This window comes from Antennarius striatus, chromosome 10 (assembly GCF_040054535.1).
Source record: "Antennarius striatus isolate MH-2024 chromosome 10, ASM4005453v1, whole genome shotgun sequence".
NCBI lineage: Eukaryota > Metazoa > Chordata > Actinopteri > Lophiiformes > Antennariidae > Antennarius > Antennarius striatus.
Window position 1 is genome coordinate 5153183 of NC_090785.1, and position 20769 is coordinate 5173951.

The 20769-nt window shown below is 38.1% G+C and overlaps 1 protein-coding gene across 1 annotated transcript; it reads left to right on the forward strand.

Annotated features, from left to right (window-relative positions):
• The first annotated feature begins 14596 nt into the window (after window positions 1–14596).
• Window positions 14597–20675, forward strand: LOC137603172 (cytokine-dependent hematopoietic cell linker-like). The gene is made up of 16 exons (XM_068326411.1): window positions 14597–14633; window positions 15767–15914; window positions 16895–16947; window positions 17036–17078; window positions 17505–17555; window positions 17641–17675; window positions 17771–17781; window positions 17865–17948; window positions 18187–18208; window positions 18361–18385; window positions 18459–18540; window positions 18632–18648; window positions 18724–18800; window positions 18874–18951; window positions 19039–19194; window positions 19281–20675. The coding sequence occupies exons 1-16, from the start codon at window positions 14610–14612 to the stop codon at window positions 19431–19433; spliced, it is 1059 nt and encodes a 352-aa protein (XP_068182512.1). The 5' UTR covers window positions 14597–14609; the 3' UTR covers window positions 19434–20675.
• Window positions 20676–20769: the final 94 nt, after the last annotated feature.

A 20769-nucleotide genomic window follows, 5' to 3' on the forward strand; every position in this document is an offset into this window, starting at 1 on the left:
TAAATAATGTTACATTTGTTATGAAGCAAGATAAGGTGTTTCAAGAAATTTGAGCCACCTTAACAGATTTTGACAAGTGGCTGATATTCCTGTGAGTCGATTTTGTTTGACAAAGGACAATATTGAAAATCAGATACAGGAATACATATGGAAGCTCAGATATCAGTGTAAAGCTGGGCTGAACATTTTACCTAGGATCCAGAGGGGTATCTTCAGGATATTGTTATGGATCTGTGAGAAATGTGAGAAATGCCAATGGTGCATTTATTAATACACAGGGTGTTACTTCTTTTTCACACATAATTTACAAGAATGTTATTAGCAGAGAATCAGGGAAAGATAAATAATGAAAAGAAGCAGAGTAGATTTCACATCTTTTCAGGTAGAGCTCCCTCTGGCAGTCTACAGTGCAAAGGAGAGTGTTCATTCTCCACCACACTGTAGACCCCTGGTGTTACAGGTTCTGCAAAGGAAGCTTCAAGCAATATGCTTCTTTAATGACTGATACCGAGATTTGTTATTCATTGAACTGCATCTCTGGACAAATGGATTTACTACAGTGTCCTGTTAAGAGAGATGAAGGTCATCCTCTATGTCAGATATGCCATTTGAAGTTCGATGCAACTGTTCATACGTGGTTTAAACCATTTATAATTCTAGTGATAAAGAAAGATGTAAAAAGGGTGGAATGATTAGAAGGGTAGAGGCAGATGTTTTCTTTCTTTCTTGGTTTATCACACTCTGCTACAACTTTCTGCTGCTTGGGGGAGAAAAACTCAAGAAACTACTGAGCTCACAGTCCTCTTTGCTTGGGAATGTGACCCCGGGAATGTGTGAGACCTCACATTGAGAGTGAAGGCATAACATGTTTGGCTTTATACTTCGCAATACTCCATCCTTACATGTATTGTAAATATGTTCAGCTGTTGCACAGTAGTACATACTGTATTGTATAGAAGAACCATCTAGAAAACCAAGCACTGATCTAGGAGGGATGGAAAATGCATAATGTAGAAGTCCTGAAATCACATGAATCCACTGCTATTTTCAGGTATATCAGTGAAACAGAAATATCGGTTTAATTTTAGCAATTTTACATTCAGAAAAAAAGAAAAAGAAAAGTGCATCATGCAGTTGTGCTGTTATTGCATATGACAAAGATTTCCTTTGAAGACTTTATCTTTGCTAATTCAGCAACTCATGGCCCTTAGTTTTATATTTTCATCCATAACTTTCTCTTTTTTCTTCCTCACTTTACCAAAGCAATTTCCTCTGGGAAAAGCTGGCTTGAAACAACATCCTGATCAGTGAAGGAAAATTATTTACATCATATATATATATATATATATATATATATATATATATATATGACCAAAACAGCTAGAGATAGAGAATGTTTCCTGCAATAGGTCCTAGTGCTCCTTAACATACTCTGGAGAAGCTGCATTTTTGTTATCTAACGTGATATCTCCATCATATTGTTTCCAAGCTATTACATGTTGGGAAGGGTTGAAGATATTTTAGAGTCACTGTTTGTCAGTGATCTTCTTTGGCTGAAAGAAAAATATCTCCACTTATTGCTTATGTGGTATAATGTTCACAAAGACTATTTTAATTGAGATGTATGGTCAGTAACTTGACCATGTGCAGCTATTAGAAGATAAATTGCATCTCAAGAAGCTTCAGTAAACAAAGTAACCTTTCCAATTTAGGAGCATCAGACCTGAAATTCCAGACCTGCCTCAAAATCGACTGTGTGTGTGTGTGTGTGTGTGTGTGTGTGTGTGTGTGTGTGTGTGTGTGTGTGTGTGTGTGTGTGTGTGTGTGTGTGTGTGTGTGTGTGTGTGTGTGTGTGTGTGTGTGTGTGTGGGTGTGTGTGGGTGTGTGTGTGTGTGAAATAAGCCTCATCTGGTCAAGGCAGACACGTTTAAAGATGGTCTCTGTACTGATAAGTGAAGGGATCTTACAGCTGCCACAGTTCAAAAGCAATTTACTCTGAATTTTGTTCATAAAACACAAGAATGTTTTATTGATCAGTGCCAGATCACCTGTTATCATCACTGATTTGTCTTCACATTCTGACAGAAATACAAAAAACTTATTTGAAATCCTTCGAAAGCAGATGTGTTTTACGCCATCCTGTCTCGTTGTGTGAATGTGTATTCTACAAACTGTGAACAGACAGCTCAGACACTCAGATTCAGCTTTCACCAAGCTTGTGAGATATTTTGAGCAACATCTTGACAAGGAATTTTTAGTAAAGTTTTTTTTTTCATATTTCCTTTACGGACTAGGTTAAAACAACCCAAAAAGCAAAGGCACAAAGAAATGCACCAAGCATGAAGAAACGGTTTGGATCATAACACATCATCAACTTCCTTGTGGTAGCCAACTCCCTTGTGGGGCACCCCATTGAGGAACTTATAAAGGGGACGGTGCCTTTCTCAAGGGCACCTCGGCAGTGCTCAGGCTGTGAACTGGCACCTCCTCTTGGACAGGCCAGCCGAAGACTTAGCGGACTTAACTACTTCCGCCAGTGTTGTTTCCAGTGTTGTGTTTAAATTAGTATGTGCTATAATGCATGGTATGCTATATGTTACATGAATACATACTAAAGGACCTACACTGCTTGAACATAGATAAGTCTATGCCTCCCCAGTCATAGTACCACCACTGCACAAGATGACTTGACGCTCCACGCGGGATTAAGTCGTTATAGTCGTTGCACAGTCAATTAACTTCCATTCTCTGGCCCATCATGTCCTTTAAACCACATGAACCTTGTGATAAGGGCATAACACTTTGAGATCTATGGGTTATATTAATGGAACGGCTGTCGGACAGAGAAGCTGGAGGTAATGAGGATGAAATAGGCTCCACCTGCTTGAGTTAATGGGGATGGATTGTGTTGAGGTGATATAGAGCAGTATTTTCCGGAGGGGCCACAACCAGGGCAAGGACCTGAGCTGTGACCTATCTGAACTGAAGCTGCTCAAGGAGACTGATGCCTGCTCTCCCAAACAGGCTATTACACATGTGGCCAGACCAGGGGTTGCCAGGAAAATAAGGACCAGTATTGACTGGTCGAGAGGTTGGGGTAATTAGACTTGACCACTCTGATGCTCATCCATTATTCCTGGTCCCAGTGCTGCTGATTCGGAATAGTCAAAGCAGGTCCTTGCTCCCACTTAGTCTCACAAAGTATTCTGTATTTGTGTATGTGTGAGCCATTATGCAAACCATTTGTAAATACTAATATATTAATAGTTTATGGGCTCATAGAATAGCCCATTGTCCCTTAAGTAACCAGTGTAATTTGACCAGTGGATTTGTATTTATTTTGGGTTCTTTTTACCTCATGATATTTCAGGGAAATCGTGTTGTTGTTAAATACTGTAAAGATGGATATAAACGACAAGAAGGGTATTCTAAAAATCCTTCATCTCTGGAACAATCTTAGGGATTCTGAGATGTTCCCAAGGGAAATTAGATAAATAATCTCCCAACGAGGGTCCCATTTGGACTTTGCCAGGAAAGGCAAACCCCCAAGGGTAGGTGACCTAGAGGCATCCTGTTCTTGAAGTTCTAAACATTTTCCTTTTTTCCCTTATTTGCTCTCTGCTGGATGTACAACAAATTGCCCCAGGGTAACACATTCAGATGGTGACCTGGAAGCATCTCAATCAGATGCATGAATCACCTTGACTGGTTTTAAGGACTTCACCTTGATGGCTTCTGTGAGTTAATACCTAGCATTCACAACCTTGAGGGAGGACTGGATTGTAGGTCAACTGGTTAAACCTGTTGATGGATTGTTCTCTCTATAGACAGTTGGCGCAGATTAGAAAGGTAAAGTTCAAGTCCTCAATCCTCAATGATCACTGGAAGAATAAATGATTGGATGAAATGACTTAACGTTATATCACATACACAAACACATAGATAATGAATATTTCTGGTGACATTGGTAATGGTGATTTTTTTTCCCCTTTGGTCTTCAAATAAATGAAATACAAACAAATTCAAACATAAAGACATTTGGGCCAATTTTGGTGATCCTTTTTCTATCCATTCTAGAGCCATCAAAAGGTCAAAAGATGTGTCAAGTAAATTTTTAAATCAAATAACATTCAGAACTTACTATATTCCCATTAACTCAGCTGTCTAATTAGATCAAAATCATTAAAAGTTAGCATGTTAACATGCTGATACAAGACTGTGAGTATGATACATATGACCATACTTCCTCATACTTCCTTACCATGAGCTCCTGAGTGTTAGCTTATTCTAGCACTTACTGTTGGCATGAGCTCAGTCTAAGTGAGTCACAAGCACATCTACAGACCCACAATCTTGTTATATATGTAACAAATTGACATTGAATCCCATCTCCAGTCTTGGTAGGAGTCTTTAAAGGAACCACATGTGGGTGTTTATTCAAACCTAGAAGAGTAAGCAACTCCACATTAGCATTTCTGGGTTGTATTACTGGCCTGAATCGGCCTCAATAGGCTGCTGGGCTGCTGGTGATTTGAATGTGCCATCTGAGCACAGTTCCTAGCTTAACGACCAACATGTTAGCTCTCAGCTCATTAACGCTCTCTGCTCTCATACAAGTACACATCTTTCTGAGACTCCACACCACAGCAGGAGAAATGACTGGGATAAATAAGGAATAATCAAGGATTCGTTCAGGCTGCGAGTTGACCTGAATATGGGGCTCCTCGCTGTCATCGAGGCTCGGCCGACACACTACTACCATTATAATAAATGGGGAAGTGTGGGGACAGGACTGAGAGAAAGACCTACACTACCATCACACTAATGCTTATGGAGAACAAGCCTCTGTGTGAACCCAGCCACACTTATGTGGCTGGGTTCACACAGAGGCTTGCTATAGTGCAACTTCTGCATCTAGCCACAGTCTATATCTGGAGCAGCATCAGCACAAACACTCTGGATTATAGTTTTTATAAATCTATAAATAAGTGAGTAAGCAGTTGTGGTGTATTGCGGAGGACTGATTTTTTAAAATACCTCAGCTCCATCAAACATTTGCATTCGGGACTTTGTTTCTGTTCCTGAAACAGAAAGACATCAGGGCAACCAACCAGATGAAGAAAAAAAAAGGTAGAATTATGTAAGGGAGAGATTAACTAAAATTTTAATATGACCCTACAAACTGCAGCGCACACAAAAAAAATAGTTTCACCTCTGAAGGGGTAACTGTAAACAATAAGTTCATAGTTTTACAGATAGTCAAATATCAAATGAGTTATTTTGGATATTCCATAAAGTGTCATGTTGTGACTAGCCACCAACTGTCTCCTTCTTAGGACAAAAATAATCTAATAGTCCATAGCTTTGTAAATACAGCAAAGCCATGACAAAGATGTCTGCAATAACAATAATATTTCATGTACGGGAAATTTGCTTTCTCGTCGGCTTAACTTGTGAGCCACCTCCATTCTTTGTCCATCAATCATCTCATGACCTTCAGCACGGCCCTGTGTCGGCAGCCCCGGGACACAGGCAGAGTGACTAATGTCGTCTCAGTCGCCTCATCCATGGACCAAAGTCCCCTAGTATCCATCCAGTATTATACAACCCTGGTGTCTACAGATTTCTATCACTGCTCCAAGCGTTAATTATTCACACTGCGGAATCACACTCTCAACAGAGAGATAGCCAGACTGCCTGCCCTCTCCCTTTTTTCTGATGTTATCTCTCTGGCTGTATGACATTATCTCATCCTTGTTATGGATGAGAAAACAGCTTGACTTGGTTAAAGTTTGGTTTTGGAAGTTCACTTCATGCAACAGTTGGCCAGGTGTGTTTAGGGAAGAAGGCAGATTTCGATCAACAATTACCTTCCAAGATATTCAATGTTTCCTCTCCACCTGTGCTTGTAGGATAATAGGGTAAGAAGCTCCTTCATGTCCCTCTTAGAGTCACCTGCTAACTGCTACTAGCTTGATGGTGTCAGGAATTCAGAAAACCCGGAGAGAACTCACACAGAACGGGAAGAGAACGGAGAGAACATTATAGTACAGAGTCAGCAGAGAAAGGCCTCAGGTGGAATTGAACCAAGCGCCTTCTTGCTGTGAGGTAACAATACTACCCACTGTGCCACTTTGCTGACTAACATTCGGTAATTTAACTACAATAGTTCAGCTGAAGTTATAGGGGACTTCTATTATTTTTGCGATCATTTGATGTAATGTGGTAAATCAAAATATTGAGAAAATGACCTGCCGATGATCCTTTATGAAAGTCTGGGAATCAGCAGCAGTTGCAGGGTGTTTACATAATTAGTCAATCTGAATGACAGATTATAATGCTGACGTCCATAAAAGCGACTCATCAAATAGACAAATTATTTCCTGCAGAGTTTGAGGTACCAGTTCTTTGTGGACCAGTTGAATTATAAAATCACCTATCCCTAACCAGCTGTAGTTGAATGGATGGTTGAAAGCGAATACAAAATTTTCATAGACAATTATAAAATACTTCTTTCACAGGAAATTCTAGCACACAGTTACCATCACTTTGTGGTTATTCTATTCTAGAGGGGAGCTTCCTGACACAGACTGTCTCGGCAGCCGTTCAGTGATCTTGTGCTTAATGTGGTTTATCTTTAAATCATATGCATTCATTCTATGGAGTTCCATGACTTTAACTTCAATCTGGAAATTTCCTTCAGGGTCATCCTCACATTCATGCACCGCACCCACATTCAACATCTTTATCCCTCTCCCACCCTCCAACCCCCCCAAGCTGGGACTGTGGATCTTATTTCTCAGTGACAGGTCCAGTGCAGGAGGAGAGGATGGTAGATTTTGTTTTTGGTTGCTTGGAGGAATAGGTGGTGGGGGGCAGGATGAGCTGTCAGATTGACAGGCCTATGGGTCTGTCACTGGGGGCTAAGGTGTAGAGATGTTCAGGGACTTGGTTTGCAGCTCAAAAGATAAGCATCAGTGAGAATATGAGAGGCTAGATGGTAATCTTCCACAGGAAGTCAGGCTATACCATTGCAGAAGAAACCACAGGAGAGACACTGACCTTGTGTGCTTGTGCTCAGCTGCATCGCTTTTGAGAAGAGGCCAGACCTCCGACTCACTGCACACAGCAAGATCCTCTGATGTGATACTGCTCTGTATGAAACTGGCAAGTCAGGAGCAGAGGCCGTACTAATTAAATCATCCAAACCTATTGAATTAACGGAGGTTTTTATGTTTTCTTGTTTTGCTTTTATTACAGCAAGATGACAGAATGAATAACATATTCATGGGAGTGACCCAGATGGATAGGATCAGGAATAAGTACATCAGAGGTTAGAGGTTAGACGCTTTGGAGATAAAGTCAGAGAGGCCAGACTGAGATGGTTTGGACATGTCCAGAGGAGAGATAGTGAATATATTGGTAGAAGGATGCTGAGTTTTGAACTGCCAGGCAGGAGGCCTAGAGGAAGACCAAAGAGGAGGTTTATGGATGTAATGAGGGAAGACATGAAGGTAGTTGGTGTGAGAGAAGAGGATGCAGAAGACAGGGTTAGATGGAGGCAACTGATTCACTGTGGTGACCCCTGAAGGGAAAAGCCGAAAGGAACAGAAAGGGAGTTCAGAAATTTTGAACATGGTGGATTTTGGGAAATATTACAAATGTCACTTAATTTGTTGTAAATTGTAGTTTGGATGAAGCTGTGTTGAATTGATAAGCCAAATAAATGAAACACACTCCAAAGAGCTGAATGGAACTGCAGTGTTGGGGGAATTTTCTGTGTGGCTTCATCACTGTGAGAGACATCTGTCACTAAACATAACCATTTGACCCATTGTCAGTGCAGAAAGTTACAGATTTTACAACCCCATTACAGCAAAATGCAAAATTTTCTAAGGACAATCTGAGTTTAACACAACTCTGGCACTCATACAGTATTGGTTATTTAATTGCTGAGAGATTGGCGCATGAAGATGTTGCTGAAAAAGAATTTGATGGGTCAACAGCTTGAAAACAAACCTAATTAGTTAGAATAATTTGGAAGAGAAGCTAAATTATTACTTCAACCATCTGTTGTTTAAACATTCTTCACAGTTTATCGACTTTTTTCCTACATATCGAACTACAGTACTACATCAGTGCTTGAAGCAGAAAAATAAGTGCCTACCTTCTCCTTTGTGTGTGTGTGTGTGTGTGTGTGTGTGTGTGTGTATGTGTGTGTGTGTGTGTGTGTGTGTATGTATGTGTGTGTGTGTGTGTGTGTGTGTGTGTGTGTGTGTTTGTGTGTGTGTGTGTGTGTGTGTGTGTGTGTGCGTGCGTGTTTGTGTGTTAGAATACATGCAATACTTTAAATCTGGTACATTCAGGCTGGTGAAAAATAATATAAAATTTCATCCATTAGCAACAGGACAGCCATTGTTCTTGATTGACATTATTGTTGCCGTTCCTTAATCAAAAGCTTCAGACTGCTAGAAATTGTGCTAACATTAGCCAACCATTCTCAGGCTGCATTATTCCTGGCTGCATGTCATTGTCATTGGGGGTTCTCATTGTGCACTTTAAGACTCAGGCAAACATACCTGTAGGTTAGTTTTACTTGGACTTGCTGTGGAAAGGCAGTGGAGAGCCGCATTTAGTGCCCCCTGAGTAATGCAATTTATTCAAAGCCATTATAAATGTCACACTGAACCTGACATGGAGAGATTTGAAAAAAGTAAACACTGCTTGTGAGCCTTATACAAGAAAAAGTGGGGGTACACTGAACAATGTAATGCAGGGGGGCTAGAAGGCTGGACCAATGAGTACCAGCCCACTGGTAGTTGGCAGTTGCCATATTCATTCACAATTATAGTTGTGTGATGAAAAGTTTATCTCCAATTAAAGTAATAACAAATTGTTACTTTGCAATTTAATAAGAATGGAAATTCTGATGGAAGTAAAATTAATCACAAGTTTTAATTGATCGGTTTTTCTTTAACTGTTTAATCATTGGTCGTAATGTTAATACATGCTTTTCAAGTTGAAAGTATTCTTAAGTAAATATAATCAGTGTTACTGCTGCATCTATTAGCATTTAGACTTTAAAAAGCAAACATTACACCAAAATATGTGTATGAATAATGTAATATCACTTTGAAGTGATAAGATGATAATGAACTCATGAAAAAAAATGAATAAATGACACTTTGTTCCTTTTGAATGAAATGAAATCTCGCAATGTTCCTGTTGAAAATACAAACACCTGTAGCAATGGTAGATTGATTTGGTTTTCAGATGTACTCCAGGTTACACATTTAAATCAAGCATTGCAAATGGCAAATTGTTACTACGGCATAGTGAGTGGTAATATAGGGAAATACGAACTTCTTTATTGAACCAAAATTAGTGAAGTATTTTCTGTAGAATGTTTTGTGCAGATTCTGACTTGAGCACTGATGCATTAAAAGGAGCCCTCCGACCATCGATTTACAGTCCAAAGTAACACTGAAGACTTCAAGTTAGAGGAAAGTTATCAACCACACAGGAAATCATTTTAAGACACCTCAGCTCTGACAAGTAGTATCAAAGCCCAGGTATTTCTGTATGTCTATGGGAGGGAGAGAAAACTGCAGACTGTCTGTGTCTGCAACCGGATGAACAGAAACTGCTGGACACCCGCTGATGTAGGTGTGTTTTTAGACATCTGAAAAGGTAAGAAATCACTGAACTGTTCAACTTCAACCTGCTGCTGAGAACACAGAAAAGGCTGCTGTAAAAATAGCTGCAAATGACAGTAATGCATATAGAACGAACACAATAATAATCCAAACAGTATTTTCAGCTTGAGGTAAGAATCAGTTTTTGAGTGATGTGACATTCTCTTCTTTTATATGCAATGGGGCCTATAAATTAGGGGGGGGGCACATTTAGGAAAAATACAATGAATTTATATCATTCTGGAACATAAACAATTTTGACTTGGTGGTATTTTACACTTATTCAATTGTCCTGCATTTCCTAGTATGTTGTAAGTATTAATATTAAGTGTAAATTACAGTTTAAATTTAAATATAAAAAACAATTTAATAAAGGATGGACAAAAACAGTCAGTTTGGTACATGATTTTCAAAGAACTATAAATTATTGCAGAGGACTGATTAAACATATACTGTAATTATAAAGTTTATCTATCATTACTACCAACAAAAAATCAACAATAATGAAAGATATTTTAGGACAAAAACATAAATAGTATTTTTTGGTGTTGACCACTGTTAATATTGTTTCTCTATTTAGACTGTGGATTCTCACTCTGTGCACTTGATTTTTTTTTTTTTTTTTTGATGCAAGCCCAGGTCACAAATCCTCAAGCAGTTTGGGCATAAATCCTTTGCTGTCAGTTTTCAAGGGGCTGAAGTTTATTTTCCGCACAAACTGCTCAAACTCAGCTAGCTCAAAATATCTAATCTGCCTCCATTCCATATGCCTCATCCGACAATGTTCCCTATGGCCCAGTAAGCTCTGAAAAGTAAATAGACAGCCCGGTACAGTGTTTACCTACAGTGCCAAATTCAGTGCTGAGTTGTATTCCCCTTTATGGGACTGTCAGTAGCTGCAATGTCTCTTGGCAATTCATGGGCTTAAATGTCCCAACTTCTATTTTGGTTGGTTGTTTTTCGTGCTTCCTGGATATTTTTCCTTGAAGCCAAAGGAATTCTGCAGGACAAAATAGTCAAAGAGTGATTGATGGGCCCTGATCCTGCGTTTCCCACATTTTGCATGTAACCCATCAAAAACACATATGTAACTCATCAAATTTGATTTTTTTGTTAATTTTTAAAAGGCTGGCACTTCATCCGCATCAACCAAAACTAACAGGACACATGAGGAATCCTAGAATTTAAAATTAACCAAATACCTTCACACAATTCATTTTCAAAATAGTAGAAATATGCAGCATAATTGTAAATATTGTATTACAGTGTATATTTAGTGCACTGCATAGCTCTAACGACAACATTAATTTGCCGGCTGCATGTTGAAAAGGCAGTGGGACTCAGTAAGCACTAACATAGAAAGACATCACTTTCATGCACATGCAACCACCTATGAAAAAAAAGACAAATGGATGTCATTTTCGATCAAGACGCCATAAATGCATTTTAATTGTCACCTTAAGCTTTTAAGCGTTGAAAAGTAAGGCTGTGGATGTAAAAGCAAAAACTGCAGTGGACAGAAAAGATTTATTTTTATTTTATTTATTTTTTCAAACATGTCATTACAACAGACTTTTCCTCCTTCATCTCATTTGCAACATCAGCAACATCCAAAAAAAAAACAAAAAACGGGCTGAAAGGTAGAAGCCATTTAGCTTGAGTGGTTCCCGTCCTCAGAATCAATGAAACACCTCTCATCACAATATAGTTTAAGCCAATTCAAACAAACAATTTTGACAATCTTTGTGGCACATTGTTGTTTCACACTGTCCATTCACTCCCAATAGGCGTACTTATGCGTCTGCACACGTTTTCATCAGTTCCTTGAATGAACATAAGTTGTACTTTAGTGTCCTTTAGCAGCTCCGATGTGACTCAGAGCAGGGTCACATTGACATTCTTCAAGGAACAGCAAGTTTTGTCAATATTATAATGGTCAAAATAAGAAGTTGACCTCACCAGTGTTCTTACGGTTTCTGTACAACAATGTTATGACCATATTAAGAGTTAACCAACATTTCCGTCCGAACTGTAACCTTGTGATGTCAATTCTTCATACACTTTTTGAAAAGCAAATAGGGTTGCTAGACTCCTAGCTTCCTTGCCCAAATTGTTCCATAGTTACACACCAGCGAAAGAAGTAGAGAATGCTTTTAATGTAGTTCTTGCTTTCTTCTGTAAAAATGCTGTGTTTCCTCTCAATTGATAGGCGGACTCACAAGTCTGGAAGTTTAGTAGTAAATTTTGTGGTAACCATTTGTTGGCCGCCTTGTACATGAGCTGAGTAGTTCTATAGCTTGTGAGATCATGAAACTCAAGTAATTTGGATGTGATGAATAATTGATTTGCGAGTGCTCTATAACTGGCATTGTGAAGAATTCTTACGTTTTTTTTCTGGAGTAAGAATAGAGACTGTAAACCGCTTTTATGTGTTTCCCCACACCTAAGCACAGAGGTTCCAATAGGGCAGGACTAATGCACAATAAATTATGTAAAGCGCCTTCTGATTTAGCCGTTTCTGGGTTTTCCATAGTATGTACACTCTTCTGGCCAGTTTCTTTTGCAGTTGTCTTACATGTGGCTTCCAGGTTAGCATGTCATTTTATTGACTTGTGAAACAAACATTGCCTTTGTAAAATTAACAATTGTACTGAGACAAAACTAGGAAAAGAACTAGGAAAAGAACTGCAGGAAAACACTCCTTTTACAGTGGTATATGTGCTGTATGTTCTTCACCTTTGGTATATATTTGATCTATAAGTCCTGTTTTATGTTCACTGCTACTGCTAGTCGGCGGTGTTTTTTGAATTTTTACTTTTATTTCTTATTTAAACTGGAATAAAGTATCAAAGATTTTAGAAACTCAAACAGACATACAAATACAATTTAATAGATAAAGTTGTAATAGCAAAACGGCTTCTTTGTATCCAAAGTAGTACAATCAGAAGTACAGTATATGAACATGAATAGAGAGTGATAATAAAATCTAATCCAATTCACCTTGGATTTATGTCTATATCAAAGTAAAACGTATACCCGGTAAAATAAAAATTTGGATAAAAACACTATGATTTAAAAATATCTTCACAGGTCTCATTCAGTTCAGGTGAAAACATCAGTCCTCCCACCATCTTCTTGAGTGAGGGTAGTTTGTGTTGGCTGAGGAGGTTGTCAAAACGTAATCCAAAGATATCCTGGGGATAAAAATTGACTTGAGTTTAAAACAGCAGAAGAGGAATCAACTTTATGAGACACGGCTGTAGCAAATAAACACTCTGCTCCCCTTCTGAAGTATGTTTTCTCATTGACTGCAGTGACTTTTATATTCGGTATACGTATTAGCATTATGTATTAGCTTTATGAAGCAAACAGTAAAACACAGCAAGTTTTGTCAGAGTTTTCGCTGATGTGTTTTCACACCGACATGGACCCCAACACAAACCTCATATCTCCAGTCATCTTCAGGCAGAACTCTCTTCATCCAGCACACTGCTGCAATATATATGAGTGAGAGGGTAATCAGTGCAACACCCAGTGCCTGTACTAATCACCTCCCTCTCCTAACCCTTGCTCCCAAACACCCTGTTGAGCCGCATTTTGTAATAACGGTGCATTTGGTAAGTAACGTCGAAAATGTCGTAAGTTATTACATAATGCGGCAAAATTTATTACAAAATGCGTTGGGGCAGTTTATTACAAAATGCGGTACTTTATTACAAAATGCGGCTTTATTACAAAATGAAATAAAAAAGTTATTACATTTTGGACTATTTATTACAAAATGCACAGTTATTACAAAATGCGGCTCAACACGCGGCCCCCTACACTCTCTCCTTCCTGAGGCTTTCACCAAAATCCTGCAACATAGACATGCTGCAGTCAATAGAAATGTAATAAATATAGCTTCCTTACATAATATAATAAAATATAATAAAATTTCAAATTTGTCAGTTTTTAAAAAATGTAGTCCACAGAAAATTCAACAATAGTTTACTTCTACTAGAACTTTGTTGTTGTTGTTGTTGTTTGTTGTTGTTTTTTCCCCCAGAAAATTAGGGAGCCCCATGAAAACACCTGTGTTTTGGATGCATATAAAACCTTATTCCTCTGCAGGTTAAACCACAGGACGAAAAGTACAAGGACAAAATATTGCTGGAAGACCACATTCTTTAGCAGAAAAGCAAACTAATGATGTTTCTCTTTTTTGCTTCACTCCCTCGTTAGCTTTGGAGAGCGGGAAACGGCCATGAGTCCGCTGTGATAATGGTGAGTTATGGCGTCCGTATCCCTGATGTTCCGCATGAATGTTCCCAGGAGAAACGGTTGGAGTTTGCAGCCCCCTGTGTAATTACCTTTCAGTACAGAAACGAGGAAAGAGTGAGATTCTGCTTTGTCACAGCAAGAACAACACAGAGCTGACCTGGACTATTTTCTTTATTTTCATTATGATTTACAACTCTTATTTATGTTTGAATTAATATTCCTTTTTAAAGCTAAATTGTGATGTATACTCATGTCTTACTAATAAATGTAATAATTGTTTACAATCACCAAAGTAAACCCGATCCATCATATTTTAAATACCATTTGAATACACATATTTTAGGTTAGAAACGTAATCAAACCTAATCACACGCTTAATTACCTTCAGTTTATTTTCCGCACAATTCTGCCATTGAAACAATAATAATGACATCAATTATACTTTTAAAAGACTTTGTTTTTTACCCACAGTTACATTGAAATCCTTTTTAATATATATGTTCGCACATTTTTGGCAGTGATATTTGTTAATAACACCAACATTATTTTTTTTATGGCTGTAGTCCTGCATTAATGCACAGACTGTAAAGTATTTGTTTTTGTTTGTTTTAGAATGTTACTGGATAATAAACTTCATCCCCTTACAGAAAGATGACAACTTCAGCATGTCCACACGTATGCGTGTTCATATATTACATATTGTTTTATAAACGTTGAAACCAATATGAAAAATTATACTGAATACTGAGATTACAAAATCATGATACAAAAATGTTTTTCACAGTCATGCAGCTCAACCACCTCTGTTAAAAAACCTGTGCTTGTGTTGTATTTAATAAAAGGTACAGTATAGTAGAGATTCATGTCAGCGGTTAAGCATCATCCTTTTCCAGTCTTGACAATTAAATGTCTAAATATTACACACAGGTATTTTCTTTCAAAATAACTTTTTGGGTTCATTACTACCTGAACTCTCGAAGAGATTTCTGCCTTTGACAAAATAAAGCCTGACGGTATTAATGTACCTTTTAAAGAAAAAGATAAATCCACTGTTTTCTAAAGCCAATTTTTTATAAATCAATAATTTCCGATGTAGAACACACAGGATTTAAATCAAGTAGGAATAGTTGCTTTGATCAGCCATGATTGATGTTCCCACTGATGATAAATTAATCCTAATATTACTCTTTATTCCAACTTTACTGAACATGGTCTAAAATGACACTGCATCATTTGCCAACTGAACATGTTTACAGACTTATAATTACAGTCATGTTAAACAGACTGTCACTGACTCTTTATATGCTTGGTCTTTGAGTCTGTATGACTGTAAGAAGGGTGAATCTTTAAAAAGGAAATCTCTCTGAGATGAGCTGTGTGGTATGTTGCAACATCTCACAGTAGCTTCCTGTGGTTATCAACATTGCATATGCGTAAACTACTCATAATTCAGGCTATAGTAATATATTCTAGAGGATATAATAAGCTGGAAGCAGCAAGAATCTAAAGTAATTGTAGGCTTTAGCCATTTAAGTGCTTTTAACAAAGTTTCTTTTTTTTTTACTCTGCTTTGAATTTGAAGGAGCTAAGAGTTGAGCTAATACATACGGATGATTTACCGTTTTAGGTGTAGGATATTGATCCCATCCTCACATACTGCATTTTATAAAAGTGGTGCAATTATTTTGATTGTGTCCCAGACATCAGATGAGGAATACACATCTTTAACAGTGTCCCAGTTTTATGTAGTATGCTTATTGTACACTCAGGACTTCCATTTTGAACAAAGTGCAATTTTCTCTCCACAGGATTGCAGCAGGACTGACAGGAAGAGAAATCGTCGATGCGGTAGCTACAACAGCGTTGTGCAGCCCAAATACGATGTAGTGGAGGAGGATGTACCAGAAGTGGCCATACTTCCTGCAAAGCCCATCAATGATGAGACGGACTATGCAGGTAGAGACATGTTTTTGTTTTTTACATTTATTCATATTGCTCTTAATATCACTCTTAATTCATGTGTCTGTCCATCTATCTATCTATGAACAATGAAATCTACTTATGTCAACTATTTTTAAAGTCAACACATTACAGGTGTTCCCAACTAGGATGAGGCCAAAATTCCATCTGTAGGTGTGACTGTGCTGTGAAAGTATTTTAATTGTATTACTATCTATGCGTCTGTCTATCTATCTATCTATCTATCTATCTATCTATCTATCTATCTATCTATCTATCTATCTATCTATCTATCTATCTATCTATCTATCTATCTATCTATCTATCTATCTATCTATATACTGTATATCTATCCATGTTAACCTTTTTTCAAGTCTGTGTCATTATACATGTCTCCAACTAGGGCGAAGCCCAAATTCCATCTATAGGTATGACTTTGTTATAAAGACAAAAAAATAGTAGGGTACAAAGGGTAGTGCATAAACATACCTCAAACTTATTCACACTTCTGTGTAATTAGAATGACATTGAAAAACAGACAAAAAAAAGTAGCACCACAAGCTGTGGTGAGAATGAAAGCTTCGTGGTTCAGAGAGAACTGATGCTGAGTGACTTGGTCTCCAGGGCCATCTGTTGGCTCAGCTACACCACAGGAGATCACAATTATCCCCGATGCATTTGGGGAAAGGGAGAAACATGTTGTGTGAATAGACTCCCTTTACCCTCCTGCGAGGATGGAGCCCGCGCCATCCAGGGGGTGCTCACAGCTGCATGTCTGCAACTTTATACAGAAAACAGCTTTAAACTATGTTCTGGTCTCCCCCTGTAATCAATACAGTTTGATGGTGCGGCGTGCCACTAGGACTGGCAACGGGTTGCAAGACTGATAAAGACCCAAAGAGTGTTTAAACTAAGACTGGAGCAGGATGTAATTACTTTCCCTGATAAATCTGTCACATCATTGTTTTGCTTTCAAGACAGGGATCATCCGAAGTTGTCGTGGGCTGATAGACTTTCATCGCCCCCCACTGTAAGTTTCTTTTGTCTTTAAATGAATGTAACTGCTGCAAATGTCTACTTGGCCTTTATCTGCTGTGTTCTGCACTCCACTCTATTAGGGCAACTCCAGCATTGTCCCCAGAAAAATTCATCTTACTCCAGGTAAAGTGACAAATTTCTACTGTGGTAATGACTGTGAGGATGCAAGGAAGAAATAAAATGCACTCAGAGGATTCAAAAGTGCAACTCACGTTGTTGGTCCTGTGTGACCAAACTATTCTCTGTTTTATATTTGGTTTTACCTCTATATGTAGTGCATTCTGTGTATTAAGTTTGATGTAGATTCTCGTGAGTCTGAAAACACAATTATTTGTGAAAATTTAATGCATTTGTAAGTCAGTGACATAACATCCAGGAGCAATATAAGTAGTAACACAATGCTGGAAATCCAAGATGCTATAATGAATATACGTGATGAAAATTAGCTAACTTGGAAATAAGGCACATGTTTTTGCATAAAGTGCAGAAACAGTATAGTAAACAGTAAATGTACATGTCTCTGCATTAATGCATATTTTTGCAACACAGGACCTGCTATAAACAGAGACTTGAAGCCGGGTAGAAGAAAGATTAGATCAGGTAAAACAAATTTGAAACATTTATTTGACTTACCTTCATACACCTGTCCTGAGTCGGCCCAAATGTTTAAACATTGTTCTTACAGAGAACCTAGCCTCACCTTTGCAGCCTGACAACCAGGTAATAACAGAGTGACATAAAGCTCTGTGTAATATTGATTTTCCTTGTGTGGATTGTGACTTGAAAAAATAATTACCCTCTTTCTGATATTCCAGCACACACACAGGTAACTTACTCAGCCATTACTAGTAATTGTTAGGATTTAAAGACGTTAGGCATGGACTTTGATTTCAATTATATCTCCTCCAGATTCCCTCCATCACCTCCACCCATAACCTTGGAGTTAGTGAGTCACTTGCCTGGGCTGACTCTACATGAACCAGGGACAAAAGAGTGAGTCCTATAGCCATGTCAAAATGCCATGACTGGTCCCAGTGAGCAGCGGTGGCTGTTGTTGCTATACTGTACTTTGCTGCAGTTCAACCTGATTTGCTGAGACCTATACAACGTAAACGGTGGAGTCAGTAAAGCCCTCGATGTTTGCAGTTTGGCGGTGGCGCCATCTGCTGGTTGATTGGTGGTGTGACGTTTAAAAACTGACGAAGTTTCTTTTTTTATTTATTTATTTCAGCAGACAGAAAGCAACTAAAAAAGTGAGTACATGCCATATATTAACCATAAAACCAATATATCGTATTATCGTGAAATGTTTTACAAACAAGAGGACTGTCTCAGGTGTTGAGTGAAATTGCTCGAGGCTACCACTGGATGTGGTAATCTATTTATGTTTTTAATAATTCAACAGCCAGAATTCAGTCCACGAACCAAAGGTAAGAGCTAAAAAACTTCTAAAAAGTTAAAAAGACATCTTGATCATTGTAATATTGTTGAATATATTTTCAGGTCTGCTGACAGCTGAAGGTCATTCAGCGCCAAACAACAAACAGAGAAGTTCTTTGGATTTAAATTTGCATGTTCAAAAAAGGTTTTACTGTCATTTCTTAGGCTTTGTGGGATAATTGCAGGATGTTATGTTATTTTTGAGTTACTTGTGTTGTTTCTCCTATTTTTTTTAGGTCACAACAAAGCCCAGGTAAGTAATATACAGTAGATCACTATTCTTATGCAATTATATATTAAGAAACTCAATGTGGACTTCTGTGTACAGAATGTCACCATGAGTGGCCTAAAGCTACAGACGACTTTGATGGAGAGTATTTAGTTCTGATGGAAAACCCTTTACAGGTATACATTCTGCTCCTAGATGAAACAAAAATAATAGCTGTACAGCATTTTTTCACTAACTGATATCTGGCAGGCCTGCTGTGGAGAGGACTGGTATGTAGGGGCTTGCAATCGAACAGATGCTGAGCACGCCTTACACTTGGTGAACAAGGTAGCCTGCTGTATCTCTAATAACATAAAATTTATTTTAAAGATGATCTGAAGCTGAGCTGAGCTTCTCTTACATTAACTGTATCAGGATGGGGCATTTCTTGTGCGGGACTGCTCCATAGGCACCGACAGTGAGCCATTAGTGTTGGTGGTGTATCATGATTGGAAGGTTTACAATGTGAAGATTCGGTTCATCAAACACACCCACAAGTACACCCTGGGAACGCGACAACGATCAGATGATGTGAGCCGACCGAGTCCAGAGATGAAATTCATTCACACTGTCTTTAACGTCATATTTATTGTAACTCATGTATTATTCCTCCTCAGATGTTTGACTCTGTGGCTGATATCATCAAATTCCACTCCATTTACCCAATAATACTCATCAGTGGGCGATATGTGCCTGGAAGCAGAACCCCAGAAAACTGTGTGCTTACATGTCCAGTGACAAGAAGGGATGTCGATCAGCTTCTGCAGTAAGCACATTCTATGGTTGGATATTTTTGGGGATCTGTACAGGAAGAAAATAATGTAGTCCTATATTCTAACACTAAAAAATACCCAAGCACTCTAGCAGGTATTGATCACCATGCAAAAATAAGATGCATCCAGGGAATCAGACATCTGATATATTTTTCTTGATTGATTTTGGATTTCCTTGAAATGCATGAAACTGTTCTGACATTTCCTGTGATATGAGATGATTTTAATTGCTTCAAATAATGTCATTCAGTGTCTTGCTTATAGCGTATTTATTGCCATTATTTTGGGGGAAAATGTTGGTTGGATCAATGTCAACCAACCGGATTAAAAAGGAAAGGTCAACTAAAGGTGGAAAAATGTTCACTCCATTCCAGTTACTGCTGTAGTAGGAAGTAAAAAATCAGAGAATATAGGGAAGTGTTTTCTTACTTACTGGTAGAATGTCTATTGTAATAAACTGGTAGTAAATTACACTCTATGCAGCTTTGTCTCCATGCTTTATTTTATTATTACATTTCATGTTGAACGTTAGTTGATTGCTTCACAGAAAAGTAAATGTGGACGACTTGAAGACCAATCTGAAGAGCTTTACTGCAGTTGAATCCCATCTGGTTTGTGGTATTTTATGTCACTATACACAACCCAAGGCATGTATTTAAGGTCATTACGAGTATGGTAGAAAATCATCTAAAGTGTTTTGCAAAACACAAATATAGTCATTTTACATAAATTTTAAAAAAAGACAAAGAAGCAACAGACTGGGGAAAAATTTAACTGATTGAAAAAGGTGTGTGTTTTCAAACATAAATGTAACCATTGAAGCTAATGGAAATGTGGGAGTATTAGAATGTGAAAATGTTTGGACACTCGTCTGATATCACAATCTGGTTTCCTGTTGAATCTCAAATTGATTTGACAAGATCCTCACACATGTTTACTAAGTTCTGAATGGGCTAAAGCTACATTATTAACTCTCTACATCAGTATTTACATTCAATAAACCTGAAAGAATCTGCTGCTGATTTACTGAAGGGTCCCGGCAATTATGAAAAGAAAATCAATGATGCAACAAAAAACTGTGGAGCAAAATGTGCAAAGATTAGACTTCAGGCAGCGCCAGCTCTGAGACAAGGATGCAGCTAAAAATGACTTCATTAACTAGAGCGTTTCAAAGTGTAAAATCTCACACCGAGTTTGAAAACCAGGAAAACACTGGTTACACTCACACTGAGGCTTGTCCTTCAGCTCTTGCTCTACTGTTAACATTAGTTAACATTTAGTTTTGATTGTGCTTTTTGTCACCATATCTAAAATAAAACTTGACAAAAGAAAT

Excerpts from the sequence above, each read along its gene's own strand:
- LOC137603172 (XM_068326411.1), top strand. The coding sequence starts at position 14,610 with ATGACAACTTCAGCATGTCCACAC. Across the intron at positions 14,634-15,766 it reads CAACTTCAGCATGTCCACAC|GATTGCAGCAGGACTGACAG; the intron begins GTATGCGTGTTC and ends TTCTCTCCACAG. Across the intron at positions 15,915-16,894 it reads TGATGAGACGGACTATGCAG|ACAGGGATCATCCGAAGTTG; the intron begins GTAGAGACATGT and ends TTTGCTTTCAAG.